The following is a 13,938-nucleotide window of genomic DNA, read 5'->3' as shown; positions in this document are numbered from 1 at the left end:
CTAGTAAGAGTAACACATTCTGGCCATTTCTAATTTAGATTCTCTTTGTTACTGAAACTTCTGAGAAATACTACCTGTGGATTAGTTTTGCACAATGTTTTTTTCTCACAATAACTTACAAATTAAACTAGGTTTTTATTGAACTACCTCACACTAATTTTCTATGCTTTCCCAAGTAAGCGGTTGCCCTTACTGTTAGATCTTCGCTGAGTGAATTATAAATGTGTGTTAAATACTTCATAGCCAGTGTCGACACAACACCAGTAAGTATGTAAAATATATACCTTGCATCGGTAAGAGAGACTCACCTGTAAAATCTTTCACTGTGTATCTTGGAGTATGGTGTTAGATGTGCTCGTTGGACGTAATTACTGTCTGTTTTTGTAAGTAGAAACCTGCTCGTGATATCAGTCCATTCTTTACATTTTACAAAAGGAATAAATCTTAGTAAATTTTACGAAGAAATAAATTACTTTTGTAGGCCCGATATTTGGTATATTTTTGAGAAGCTCTTAATCTTTTAGCTGAATGATGAAGTTAAACTGAACTAGCTGTCTACCTGGACTGTGACATCTATTTTCTCACTATAGTTTATCCTGTTCAACAGGTTTTGAAACCTGAAACCCAAGTATCATAATTGACATTTGCTTTTCTCCCTATATGATGCCATTCCTTCTTCATTTCCTCTCTCTTCCCTGTGTTCCATTCCCTCTCCTCTCCCCTCCTCTAGACAAAACAAATGGGGCACTTTGTAGGGAATGCTGAGATAATTATTGTGGTTTTTAATCATTCATGCCCTAGTCATTAAACATGCACCACTGGAATGTAAACAATGTTATCTAGTATGTTAATTGGTTATAATATTTTAAATAAAAAAGAAAAAAGTGATATGAAAATTATGAAATTAAGAGTTTTTCATTGAAAACAAAATATAAATTTTTGATAAAAAGTTTTTCTGGGCAATTTTAAGATTTCCTATGGATTGAGATCAAAGGGGTGCTAGGGCAGGTCTCTTAGATTTGGATTTTATACAAACTGTGAAGAGGCTAAACTATCACCCTGGTTTTCTCGTTTACCTACTCTTGCTTTTCTGGTGTTTGAACTTGCTAGAGAAACATTATTTTAAAAAGGGAATTTGCTTCAATGCCCTTAACCTATAGTTCTTTGTAACCATGTGAGAGAGCAGCCACCATGGCCACTTGACAAGAATAAGTATTTTAAAAGGATCTGTTGCAAAACAAACCAGGGATTTCAGCTCTGAGCGCATTTCCAGCTTTGCCATGCAGGTGTTCTCTTTGCCTACACTGGGCAGGCTGCTATGTGGGTGTCAGGGTCTGTCGCTGCATGTGCCCAGTCTCCATGTGGTGACACTCCTCCATCTTGCTCCACTCTTGCTCCAGATAACGCTCATATCCATGAGGGTCCCACCCCCCTCGCCTGCATTCATGCTTCCCTGCTCTGAGGAAAGGATAGCCTGGGCCAAGCTTCTGCCTGACCACTGCTGCTCCATCAGCTGATGTGATTGCCAGCCTGGTGCTCTCTGCCTCATCACAGTCAAGGAAGAGGCCTCCAGTGATAGACTGGGTGGCAAGAGCAGACATCTGTGTGGAGTGTTGAGTTAATTTAATTTCCACCCAGCCATAATACCCTAGTGACACCAAATAAAATGGAGTAAGTAATGCATTCTTGTTAATTGAGGTACTACATTTATTTTACTGTTGCTCCTCAAAAGGTCCATTGACTTTATGTGAATGAAAATTGATTTGTACTGGTTTTGTGGTTTGAAATTTTTTTATTTAGCTTTTATAGCTAATACACCAATATGTCTTTGGACTTCATTTGAAACTAAAAGATACTTCAAATATGCTCTGTAAAGTTAGACTTCTAACATATTTCATTTACAACATCCTGTTGTCTCTTTTCCTGCTTTGGTAGTTAGTAATATATTTCATTTAATTCCATCAATTAATGTGTGCATATATGTCTAAGACCCTATGTTAGAAGCTGGAAGTGAGGAGTGATCTAAAAATGGATGACACTCAGAGTCTAGGCAGTCTGATTGAAGTAAGTGTTGTGTGAGGAACAAAGACCATGCTGAAGGGACACAGGGAAGGACTGATTAGAGGAAATGAGGGTTTCGCAGAGGAGGCATATTTTTTAAGGCATTTTTGGAGAGGAAGGGTATTCCCAGGTAAAGAGAAAGGCAAGGAGTGAGGAATGGTCTGGCGGGGTGTGAATGTAAAGAGAGAATGTGATGGGAGATAAGACTGAAAAGTTGAAGATCAGAATTGAAACGTTTTGAAGAAATTGTCATCATTTTAAAGGCAGTAGGAACTACTGGTTTGTGAGAAAGAGGAGTTAATATGATCACACCTTTGTTTTATGAGGGTCACTGACAGTGGGATCAGGTCTGGTTAGACAAGGCATGGAGATTGGTGACTGGGAAGCCAGATACTTTGTTCATATTGAGAATGGAAAATTGGGGACTCAGATTGCCATAACATAAGTGAAGTTGCCAAGATTAGCATTTGGGGCCAGTTGGTCGGCACACAAGAGATTGTGCAGGGAAAATATATTCAGTGTATTTTACAGTTTGTACATCACAGTTCATGACAGAACACACTTCAGGTATGGCATCCGCTTGCCACTTAGTATTTCAGGAGTGGAAGGAAAGGAAAGATTGCTCCCTAACTGCCTGTAGACCTCTCCAGTCTTGTAGTCCCTTTCCTCGTGAGGTCTGCGTCATCCCCTTGTGTGGTCTGTGCACCATTTTCACTAGTGTCCTTTTGTGGACAGAGGGAAAAGATAGGGGATTCCTGTTGGATGTAACATAAGTAAGACTGTTAGAGTTACCCGGACAGGTGGGGGCATAGTTGTGATTGCTGAGGATTGAGTGAGTAGTGAAGCAGTAGTAAAAACAGTACTTTCCAAAAGTTGGCAGGAAATATAAAGAATCATGACAATGTCTTGAGGGGTAGACTGAGGGGTCAGAACACGTTAAAAGGGAGAATTTAAAAGCACATGTGCCTCGATGAGACAAGGTCCTGGAGAGGGTGGGATCTACTGAATCCTGTGGATCCAGACTAGCCTGAGCTCCAGATGGAGAGAGTGGGTGATCTTGGACAAGTTTCAGCTTTGCTGAGCCTGGTGCTGCTGCATCTGTCACAGGATGGGAGATAGTCTGTCACAGGGCTGCTGAAACGATTTACTTCGTGTACTTTTATCAAAATAATTAGTGTAAAGCAAATATAATTGTTGACTTTAGCCTTGGAAAGGAATAGAAATGGTTTAAGATAATGGAGAAATGTTGCAGAGAAAGGGAGGAATTTTGTGTGGTCCCCCATCTGAGAACTTATATACATGCTGACCCCCAAGTCATCCTCGTCATCCCTAGTAGTCCCAATTTTCATGTGGTTGGTAAGAATAATTCTCACTTGAGAGACATGCCTCAAAATCAGTATTGAGGGTTGTTGCTGTTGTTTTTTCTGAGAAGTAGAATTAAACATTGTTTTGATTCTATTTCATATATCATTCCTGCCATTCAGCTCATTCCAGCTGAACCTCCTCCATGGCATATACTTTACATCTTTGTGCACATTACTCCCGCCATTTGCCCATTTGAAATCCTCATTGCTGAAGGCCCACGTTTGATAATTTCTCCTCTGATAAACTTTCTCTGCAAGGACTTTTTATTTCATGTCCCCATTGCATGTTTCCTTTAATTTATTCGTTCATGCACTCCCCATTTTGTTCCACAGAGAATACAAGACAACAGCGTGCTGTATGTCTTTTCCTTTTGTTCTGTGAGGGCATCCTGTGTGCTAATCTACTGATGCTTCGCCTTGGAATCCCTTGGATGGAAAAGCCTGTCTTACTCCTAGATCACGATGACTGGGAAGTAGGCATTCAATCAATATTGGTCTGGGTAAGCTAATGACTAGGACTATCTTCTATACCGTTTCTATCCTCTGAAATCCAGTATTCACTGCCTTCAAAATCTGGCATAAGGAAACTGCATACAGCACTATGAAATTAGTGTAGTAATGTGAGCATGTGCTCTGACACCAGATACCTAAAGTAGAATCCTGGCTTCACACTAGTTGCCTCACCTACAGCAAGTTGCCTAAACTCTTTATGGCTCTGTTTTCTCAGAAGGGTTTAGAGGGAGAAGGTGATTCTGATATAGAAATAGAACTATGAGGGGGATGGTTTTTCTACAAGCTTCCCAAGATGATTCTGATATGGCCCGTCCATTTGTTACCAGCTGCCTTGGAAAACTAAATACCAAATCCTCCACCGGGAGCAGCGACAAATGGGAGACAGCGTGCAGCAAAGAATGAGGTAGGTCATGCTCCAGGGTGTTAAGAAGGGAACTGGGAAGGTACCAGGAGACTGCTGATGGAGCCCAGAAAGGGAGGAGGAAGTGGAGGAGGGACAGCCCATGCTGCCAAAGTGGTTATCATGCCCCCACCCTCCCTAAAACCCTTCAAGGACTCAATACCTAGCAGTGATGCCCCAAGTTTGTTGCACTGAACACTAGTTCTGTATTGAATTAGTAGCAATATTCTTGGAGAGCTTACTCTATGCCAGGCACTTAAGTGCTTTGACTGTATGAGCTCACAGTTTTTACAACAACTTTATGAGGTAAGAACTGTTACTCTCCCCTCCTATTATATGAGCAAACTGAGGCACAGAGATGCTGAGTAACTTGCTCAGGGCTACACAGCCAACAATGCAGTGGGGCTAGGATTTGAATCTGGGTAGTCTGCCTCCGTTTTCACTCTAACCACTGTGCTCTACTGCCTGAGAAATCATATGTGAATAAAGCGTTTTGTGTTCAAATAAATTTGGGGCTGCTAACTAAACGTAAGCATGTTCATCATTTTTCAGGACTTCTCAAAGAGTTCGGTATGCATTTCCATAAACCTACCTCAACTGTGTCCCCGTCCTCCATCTTCCTATCTCCTCTCTCCGAAGCCAACCCCTCCACTTTCCTTATCTTTTTTCAGACTTGCCTCTCCTCATTATTGCCTTTTCTTCCTCACCAGTCTCTCCCTCTCTGCTGGATCATTCTTGGCAGCATACAAGCATGCTCTAGTAATCCCCTTCTTTAAAAGCTCTCCCTTGCCCCCTCCACTTTACCACCCTATTTCTCTGCTCCCATTCACATCGGCACTTCTGGAAAGACTGGTCTGGGCACAGTGTCTTCCCTTCACCTCTCATTCAGTCTTCAGTCCATTACTGTCTAGCTTCTGGCCTGTCAACACTACTACACTTGGCCTGGACCACACCAGTAGTTCCCTGACTAAATGCCCTGCTGCTACTCCCTCCTGCCCCCAAATTCATCCACTGTCCACCAGGGGCCAAAGGAGTCTTGTTGAATGCAAGCCAATTCATGTCTGTTTATTTAAAGCACTTGAATGCCTTCCTATATCCCTTCAAATAAAAATAACTCTACCATGGGAGACAGGGCCCTACGCAGTCTGGCCCCTGCCTGATTCTAGCCCTGTCCATCTCCCACCATGCCAGCAAGGATGCTGGCACTCATGTAACTTTTATAGCTCTTCTCCTTCTGTCTGCGGCTGTCTGGTTGCATGACTGCCCCTTCCTGTCCTTCAGTCTCAGTTCTGTCACAAAGGGACAGTGTCTCATGTGAGACAGCTCCCAGCTAAGTAGATATGACAGTTACTCCACCACTGCTGCTGCCACGTCTTGCTGTCCCTTTGTGATGGAACTATGTAGGATACTGGGAGAACTCTCCAGGGGGCTGGGGCCCTGCATCAAAAGGAGGGGGATATTGTTACTGACTCCATTTATTGCCCACAGATCACGGAGCCTGGTTATGTGGACTCCATTCTGAAGCCCGTTTACTGTGTGGAGTGAACACGGTTCATGCCTGGTCTGTTATTCCACCAGCCAGGTAAAACAAAGAATATCTCTCCCTCTGTTTTTCTGTCTCTGCCTCTCTTTCATACACACACATCCCTAAAACTGTATTCTAACTTCTTAAAAAAGGGACATTTGCCAGTCTTTTAAAATAAGCCAACTCCCTTTTTTACAGTATGAGACTTAAAATTTCCAGTTTTTCTTTAGAGTCAAACACAAATTTTAAAACACTTTTGAAGTAATTTGGGAGCAGAATCCTAGATTTTCAATTTTCCACTATTGCATGGTTGATTCATCCATAATTTGACAATTTTTAGTAAGTTGCCTTTACTGAGAGCATTCATGTAGGTTTTCAAAAAATTGATTCCTTGTCTTTTCACATTTATAATTCATTGGTTTACTTATTATTTTAAAATTTAAGGATTTATTGTTATTAACCCCTTAATTTCTAAACTCTGATTACAGAATTTAGTGACAGGCTTCAAGAGGTCTCTGAAAGCTGAATTTTTAGTATATGTGGTTATTTTTCTTCAGAGGGTCCATAGGCTTCATCAGATTCTCAAATGTATTTTTTTAATTGAAATACAATGTTATTTTAATTACTGCTGTACAGCAAAGTCAGTTGTGTATATATATATATATATATATATATATACACACACACACACACACACACACACACACACATTCTTTTTTTATATTCTTTCCCATTATGGTTTATCATAGGATATTGAATATAGTTCCCTGTGCTAGACAGTAGGACCTTGTTGTTTATCCATTCTGTATGTAATAGTTTGCATCTGCTAATCCCAAACTCCCACTCCATCCCTCCCCCAACCCCCTCCCCCTTAGCAACCACCACTCTGTTCTCTATGTCTGTGATTCTGTTTCTGTTTCATAGACAGGTTCATTTGTGTCATATTTTAGATTCCATATGTGATATCATACATTTGTCTTTCTCTTTCTGACTTACTTCACTTAGTATGATAATCTCTAGTTGCATCGGCTTACTAAATATTAAATAATGTCATTACAATAGGTACAACTTGAATCCACAGGTTTGGGGACAGGTTCTGTAAATGCAACTCAACTGGGGAGAATGAAGCAGATGAGTACAGGGTACTGGGCCAGAGCCCCCCAGTCTCAGTGCTCAGCGTGCTTTACAGGCAGAAGTCAGTACGTTTTACAGATAGAATGGAGGGTGCTGTTAAATGGAAATTGGAGGGCAGAACGTCAGCAGACGTTCATTGCCAACTAATTTTCAGAGAAAAATCACATTTGCAGGTCTTAGTTTTGCCAGCAGGTGGCAGATGCGGCTCATGAGCTGGTTTGGGGCAAGGACTTGGCCAGAAGCTGAGCTTTGCCACTATTAATGGCTAAGAGAAGACAGCCTCCCTTTCATCATGTGAAACCCCTTTGGTCTTTTCTGCTCTTTTGATAGCCTGGCAGCATTTTCTCTCTAGGTCAAAGTCGGCAGAATTTCAGGGCTGTGGTGAGGGAACTCAGGACTATAAAATACACTGGTGTTCCCACCAATCTCCTCCTAGCCTCAGTTTCTCCTCTGAATGGGGAGCATGCAGCTAATTCCTTTGTTACTGAGTTGTTGTGAGGAATCAGTCACTTTGTACTATTTTCTTTCTCCTTGAACAGAGGAAGGCAATATTTCACCTTCTGGGAAAGCTAGTCACCCAGCATCCAGTGCTGTGATGGCACTGGTCCTGGGAGCAGATGCAGGTAGTGCTCTCCACTCGTCCCACCCCTCAGAGCTCCGCAAGAGAACTCAGGCTGCTGATGCTGCTGAAGGCCCTCGGCAGCCACTTGTCCTCTTGGCTGGTGAGGCCAAAAGTGACCCAGCAGCAGACCAGTCATTGGCCTGCCTCACCACTGTTAGAGTTACTAGTTGGCTGGGCCTGTAGGCTTGCACCTTAGAGTGCAGAGCCAGCACTTCTGGGAGCACTGAGACCCTGGCATTTAGAGGATTGCTATCACATGATAGTTTATACCTGACTCGAGGTAGATGGGTGGTTGGGCCTGAATGACTTCTCCAGAGACGATAGTCGGAAATTGGGGCACTCTGTTGACCCCACTCCGCTCAAAACCACTGCAGTTTACGGCTGGGGGTAGTGAGGGGTGATAGGTAAGGACACCATGAGCAGGAGCAAGTGGTGCTGGTGCTAGCACTGCCTGTGCCCCAGAGGCCAGTCCTCTCTGCTTAGAGGTGGCTTCTTTGGTGCCCCTGAAGGCCCATCCTGTGGAGCTCTGGCCCAGGCCTGGGCTGTGTGTGGCGGCAGCCACGGAAAGGTTTTCTTGAAGGATTTACCCCCGTGGAGCCTTGAAGTCTGAGGCGTCTGTACCTGGAGGACAGAGAACAGGCACTACCTATCACCTTGGCTCACCTTTCCTTTAGAGGCACACCTTGTCACCCTGCACACTCCCGGGGTGCAGAAGCAGGGAGTGCAGCACCCTTGCTGAGCTCTGACTCACAGGCTCTGGCTTTGGAGCAGAGCTAGAGTCAAGGGAAGGAAAGCAGGTTACAGGGGAAGGCCTGAGAGGAATTCCAGGACAGACACAAGCTGCAGAGGCCCAGGTGGCCCAGAGAGGGAGCAAGCAGTGAGGTAAGCCATCCTGCCCAGAGCACAGAAGATGGAGCTGAGAGCACAGACATGTGGCTAAGTCCAGCTTCAATGACCATGGCAACAGCTCCTCTGGGACCTTTGCACCCCACTTCTGAAGGCCCCATGCCATTCCACCCATGGAACACCTTGAGGACTCCCAACCCTGCGAGAAACGGGAGAGGTCAGTTGGTACCCTCACTTTGCATGCCCATGAAGGAGTCAGGCATCCAGACATCATGCTTTCAGGGCAGATTTAATAAAGAATGCAAAAAGGTCCTGGTGAGCTACTCAGATCCCAGGTGCCACCTGTTTTGGCAGCCACGGGACTGTCCACCCTGACGCCTGCCATACCCTACTCAGTCAGAGCAGCATCCAGCTCCAGAGCAGGGCTCGGGCTCCCGACAGGGCATGTCAGGACTGCTCTCTCCAGCTGGCACCAGACCTCCTGGCACCACTGAGGCCCAGGGCCAAGCTGCAGAGGCTCTGGTTCCTCCCGAGGCAAGCTGAGCAGCAGCACAGAACTCTCCCCACTCCTTTACTTTGGTGCTCTGGCACCTTTTGCCCCAGCAGTCAGGCTTCCCAGGGTTGAAAAAAACTCCTCCATTTCCTTCTGCAGCAGCTGGTTCCTCTTCTCTGCGTCCTCCCGTGCCCGCTCTGAGTTCCTCAGCTTTATTTCCAGCATTGTGTACTTTTTCTTTTCCTGGTCTAGTTGTTCTTCTAGCTGTAACATTCGTTTCCTCAGGTCGGCACTACCTTCTTCGAGTCTTAAAATTCAAGAAGAAAGACATCATTTTAGACTTGGGCCTGCTGGGTTTGCCAAAGAAAACTCCATTGTCAGCAGACACTTGATGGGGCGAAGGAGCTGGTAAGGCCTGGGACCAGGGGAAGGATGTGTGCGGGCTCAGACCCGGTGCTGGGTGAGGCCACACGGACTGCATCTCCTCACCAGACCCTGGGGCTTTTCCCCAAGCCAGTTGGGCTTCATCCCCGAGACCCTCCCCCCTCAGCCTTTGGCACTAGAGGCCAGGGGCCTCCCTGAGTCCTCACTCAAATACGAAGACCACTTACCCTCCCCTCCCAGCCAGCTGTCCTGCTGAGGGATGGACTGCCATCTGGCAGAGAACAGGACTGAGCCCTGCACCCAGAGGGAAGCAGGAAACTGTCCTCACGTTTGCTCTTCTACGAGACCCCTTGAGCTTCAGGCAGAGACAGCAACTCACAGGAAACCCCATTCAGGTTGTCACTTCATCTTCCGTTCCCTCTCGGCCTTCACACCCGAGCCCAAATGTCTCAGCCTCTGGGAAGCTTCTCTTGATCCTCCCCAGCATATAACCCACATTACTGCTCCTTTTTGCTACCACAGAGCTACACCTCAGGCCTCTGTAGAGGTTAACACATCTGTCTTTTCAACCAGACGACCCACTCCTGTGAGACATGAGGGACTTGCTGCGCCTGGCTCCTAGGAACTGACCTGACTACAAGACACATGACTGTGGGCAGGACTCAAACTTCACTGAGCCCTGGTGTCTCACCCTGAAAATGCAGGGGACGGCCTTCCACCTATGCACTGTAGCTACGATGGACCAAGGAGACCACGTGTGCACAGCATACCACCTGGCACATGGTGTACCTGAAGCAAATATCCATTCCCTGCCCCATCCAGGATGAGGCCTGGGCCTTCACCCTCAACCACTGAACACAGAGCATGGAGAAGGGCTGAAGTCTGGAAGAAGAGAAGGATGCCCACTTTCACTACTTCGATATAGTACTGCAAGTCCTAGACACAGCAATCAGACAAGGAAAAGAAATAAAAGGTATTCACATTGGTAGAGAGGAGGTAAAGTTATTATTTGCAGATGACATGATACTATATATAGAAAACCCTAGGGCTTCCCCTGGTGGCGCAGTGGTTGAGAGTCCGCCTGCCGATGCAGGGGACACGGGTTCGTGCCCCAGTCCGGGAAAATCCCACATGCCGCAGACCGGCTGGGCCCGTGAGCCATGGCCGCTGAGCCTGCGCGTCCGGAGCCTGTGCTCCGCAACGGAAGAGGCCACAACAGTGAGAGGCCCGCGTACCGCAAAAAAAAAAAAAAAAAGAAAACCCTAAAGACTCCACGCAAAAACTACTAGAACTGATAAACGAATTCAGCAAGGTAGCAGGATACAAGATTAACATATAGAAATTGGTTGCATTTCTTTATACTAACAATGAAACAAACAATCCCCTTTAAAATTGCATCCAAAAAAACAAACAACCTTATGAATAAATCTCACCAAGGCGGTGAAAGACTTATATGCTGAGAACTACAAAACATTAATAATAAAGGAAATTGAAGGTGATTCAGAGAAATGGAAGGATAGCCCATGCTCTTGGATTGGAAGAATATTGTTAAAATGGCTGTACTACCCAAAGCAATCCACAGATTTGATGCAATCCCTGTCAAATTACCCATGACATTTTTCACAGAACTAGAACAAATACTCCTAAAATTTATATGGAACTGTGAAAGGCCCAGAATTGCCAAAGCAATCCTGAGGAAAAATAAAGCAGAAGGCATAGCACTCCCAGACTTAAGGCAATATTACAAAGCTAGAGTAATCAAAATAGCATGGTATTGGCACAAAAACAGACATATGAATCAATGGAACAGAATAAAGAGCCCGGAAGTAAACCCACACACCTATGGTCAAATAACCCTCGACAGAGGAGGCAAGAATATACGATGGGGAAAAAGACAGTTTCTTTAGCAAGTGGTGTTGGGAAAGTTGGACAGCCTCATGCAAATCAGTGAAGTTAGAACACACTCTCACACTATACACAAAAATAAACTCGAAATGGATTAAAGACCTAAGACGTGACACCATAAATAAAACTCCTAGAAAAGAACAAAGGCAAAACGTTCTCTGACATAAGTCATGACAATGTTTTCTTAGGTCAGTCTCCCAGGCAACAGAAATAAAAGCAAAAATAAACAAATGCGACCTAATCAAACTTACAAGCTTTTGCACAGCAAAGGGAACCACAAACAAAACAGAAAGACAACCTATGGAATGGGAGAAAATACTTGCAAATGATGTGACGGACAAGGGCTTAATTTCCAAAACAGCTCATACAATTCAGTAACAAAAAAGCAAACAACCCAGTTGAAAAATGGGCAGAAGACCTAAATAGACATTTCTCCAAAGACGACATACAGATGGCCAATAGGCACATGAAAAGATACTCATCATCACTAATTCTTAGAAATGCAAATCAAAACTACAATGAGGTAGCACCTCACACTGGTCAGAATGGCCATCACTAAAAAGTCTAAAAATAACATGTTGAAGAGGGTGTGGAGAAAAGGGAACCCTCTACCACTGCTGGTGGGAATGTTAAGTTGGTGCAGCCACTATGGGGAACAGTATGGAGGTTCCTCAAAAAACTAAAAATAGAGTTGTCATATGATCCAGCAATCCCACTCCTGGGCATATACCCAGACAAAACTCTAATTCAAAAATATACATGCATTCCTATGTTCATAGCAGCACTATTTACAATAGCTAAGACATGGAAACAACCTAAATGTCCATCGACGGATGAATGAATAAAGAAGATGTGGTACATATATACAATGGAATATTACTCAGCCATAAAAAAGAATGAAATCATGCTATTTGCAGCAATATGGATGGACCTAGAGATTATCATACTAAGTGAAGCAAATCAGAGAAAGAAAAATATCATATGATATCACTTATATGTGGAATCTAAAATATGACACAAATGAACTTATCTATGAAACAGACTCATAGACATAGAGAATGGACTTGTGGTTGCCAAGGGGGAGGGGTGGATTCAGAGTTCAGGATTAGCAGATGCAAACTATTATATATATAGGATGGGTAGACAACGAGGTTCTATTGTATAGCACAGGGAACTATATTCAATATCCTGGGATAAACCATAATGGAAAATAATATGAAAAAGAATATATGTATAACTGAATCACTTTGCTGTACAGAAGAGATTAGCACAATATTGTAAACTAACTATACTTCAATTAAAAAAAAAAAGCATGGAGAAGGGAGAAAGCCTTCCTTCACTCCAGCCTCCCATCTGGGGAGCACAGGGCATAATGTCAGAAGACCCTCCCCAAGGCAGGGGCAGCAGGCCCCCCATGAGCCCCCTTCACTGCTTCTCCTCCCGTCCAGGGCCCTCCTTTGCCAGGTCCTCCCTGCCCCTTGGTGCTCCTGAGCACAGCCTCCACGCCACTCCTTGAGGGACCTTGTCCAGCCTCAGACTTGAAGCACTTAAAGCACTCAGTGTGCTGACAACCCTCAATCTTTATCTCCCTCAAGTCCACTCAGAAACTTAGTAAGTATCTCCAGCCTAACAGACCCACAGCTGAGCTCCTGCCCTCCTTCCCCAAGTCACGCTCCTATAGCCCCAGTCTCCCCGGCTCAGTGACCACCTTCTTCCAGATACTCGGCCAAAACAAAAATGGTGTGTCTCAAGTCAGTTCTTTTTCTCACCACCACACCAGATCAACTGGAAAAACCCAAACATATTCAGAATCTGGCTGCTTCTCCCACGTTGTCTGCTGCCCCGTAGGTCCGTGCCAGCCACAGGTCTGACCTGGATGGCCATGGCCTCCTGACTGGTCTTTGTCTGCCTCGTCGAGCGCTCCTGAGCACAGCAGTCAGTGCACCTCATCAAAGTGACCAAAGTCCTCCAGGTCTTCCAGCAGCTTCACATCTCACTGGCAATAAAGTCAAAGCATCACTCCTGCCAAAACAACTTGCCGCCTGCCCCACCCCGACTCCGCCACGCTCTCAGAGCTTGCCCAGACACTCTGCCAGTACACAGTGGGGCAGGGACTCGAACCCATAGCCTGCCAGGCTGCATTTCCCCTGAGAACCCCAGCCTCCAAGGTGAAAGATCTAGAAGCTCAAGTCAGCTCCACAAACAGCCGAGAAAGTGAGATGTTGATTCTGACCCCCTCTGAGGCTGCCCTCAGGCAGTGTCTGCCGAGTAACACTTCCTGTACACTCTGAGCTCATCTTCAGCAGTAATCACCTTCCGGTGAATCTGCAGGGAGCTCCTGCTATTACCTCTGCCTGGTAAATTCCAACCCAGTGCTTACATTGTGGGTTTTCTCCACAATTTCAAGCTCCGGAGTTTTACTCACACTGTGTCCTTTCTCCTCCTTGCTCAGCTCAGTCCTATCAGTCCTTCAAGTCCTGGCTCTGACATTGCCTGCTGTGACTTCCCCCATGGAGGGGCTGCTGCCCTCACGGCGCCTTTCCTGCCATCTTCCTGCCGTGAACACAGAGACTGCACACACCTGACACTCCCCAGGTGCCCAGGAGACAGCTGCCAGCAGAACAAGGGGGTCAAATGCTACCATTCCAGCTCCCTGTGGGAATCCCATGCTCAGAAATAGAAGCATGAATC

The 13,938-nt window shown here is 45.2% G+C and overlaps 1 protein-coding gene and 2 long non-coding RNA genes across 3 annotated transcripts in view; 2 read left to right on the top strand and 1 right to left on the bottom strand.

The window, feature by feature from the left end:
• The first annotated feature begins 1,402 nt into the window (after nucleotides 1-1,402).
• LOC132439871 (uncharacterized) lies at nucleotides 1,403-5,922 on the top strand. Its single transcript, XR_009522446.1, has 4 exons — nucleotides 1,403-1,671; nucleotides 3,759-3,925; nucleotides 4,265-4,341; nucleotides 5,827-5,922. It is a non-coding gene; the product is annotated as an uncharacterized lncRNA (long non-coding RNA).
• A 2,496-nt stretch (nucleotides 5,923-8,418) lies between these two features.
• LOC132439872 (uncharacterized) lies at nucleotides 8,419-10,573 on the top strand. The gene is made up of 3 exons (XR_009522447.1): nucleotides 8,419-8,682; nucleotides 9,244-9,366; nucleotides 9,916-10,573. It is a non-coding gene; the product is annotated as an uncharacterized lncRNA (long non-coding RNA).
• The window catches only part of ARHGAP22 (Rho GTPase activating protein 22), a 167,983-nt gene continuing 162,782 nt past the window's right edge, over nucleotides 8,738-13,938 (bottom strand). Inside the window, exon 10 of the mRNA XM_060034653.1 lies at nucleotides 8,738-9,265. Within this exon, the coding sequence (XP_059890636.1) occupies nucleotides 9,037-9,265 (229 nt within the window). The 3' untranslated portion in view covers nucleotides 8,738-9,036. The remainder of the gene's footprint in view (nucleotides 9,266-13,938) is intronic.

The sequence above is a fragment of the Delphinus delphis genome, chromosome 16 (genome assembly GCF_949987515.2).
Source record: "Delphinus delphis chromosome 16, mDelDel1.2, whole genome shotgun sequence".
NCBI lineage: Eukaryota > Metazoa > Chordata > Mammalia > Artiodactyla > Delphinidae > Delphinus > Delphinus delphis.
This window is presented reverse-complemented; position numbering and strand designations above follow the sequence as displayed.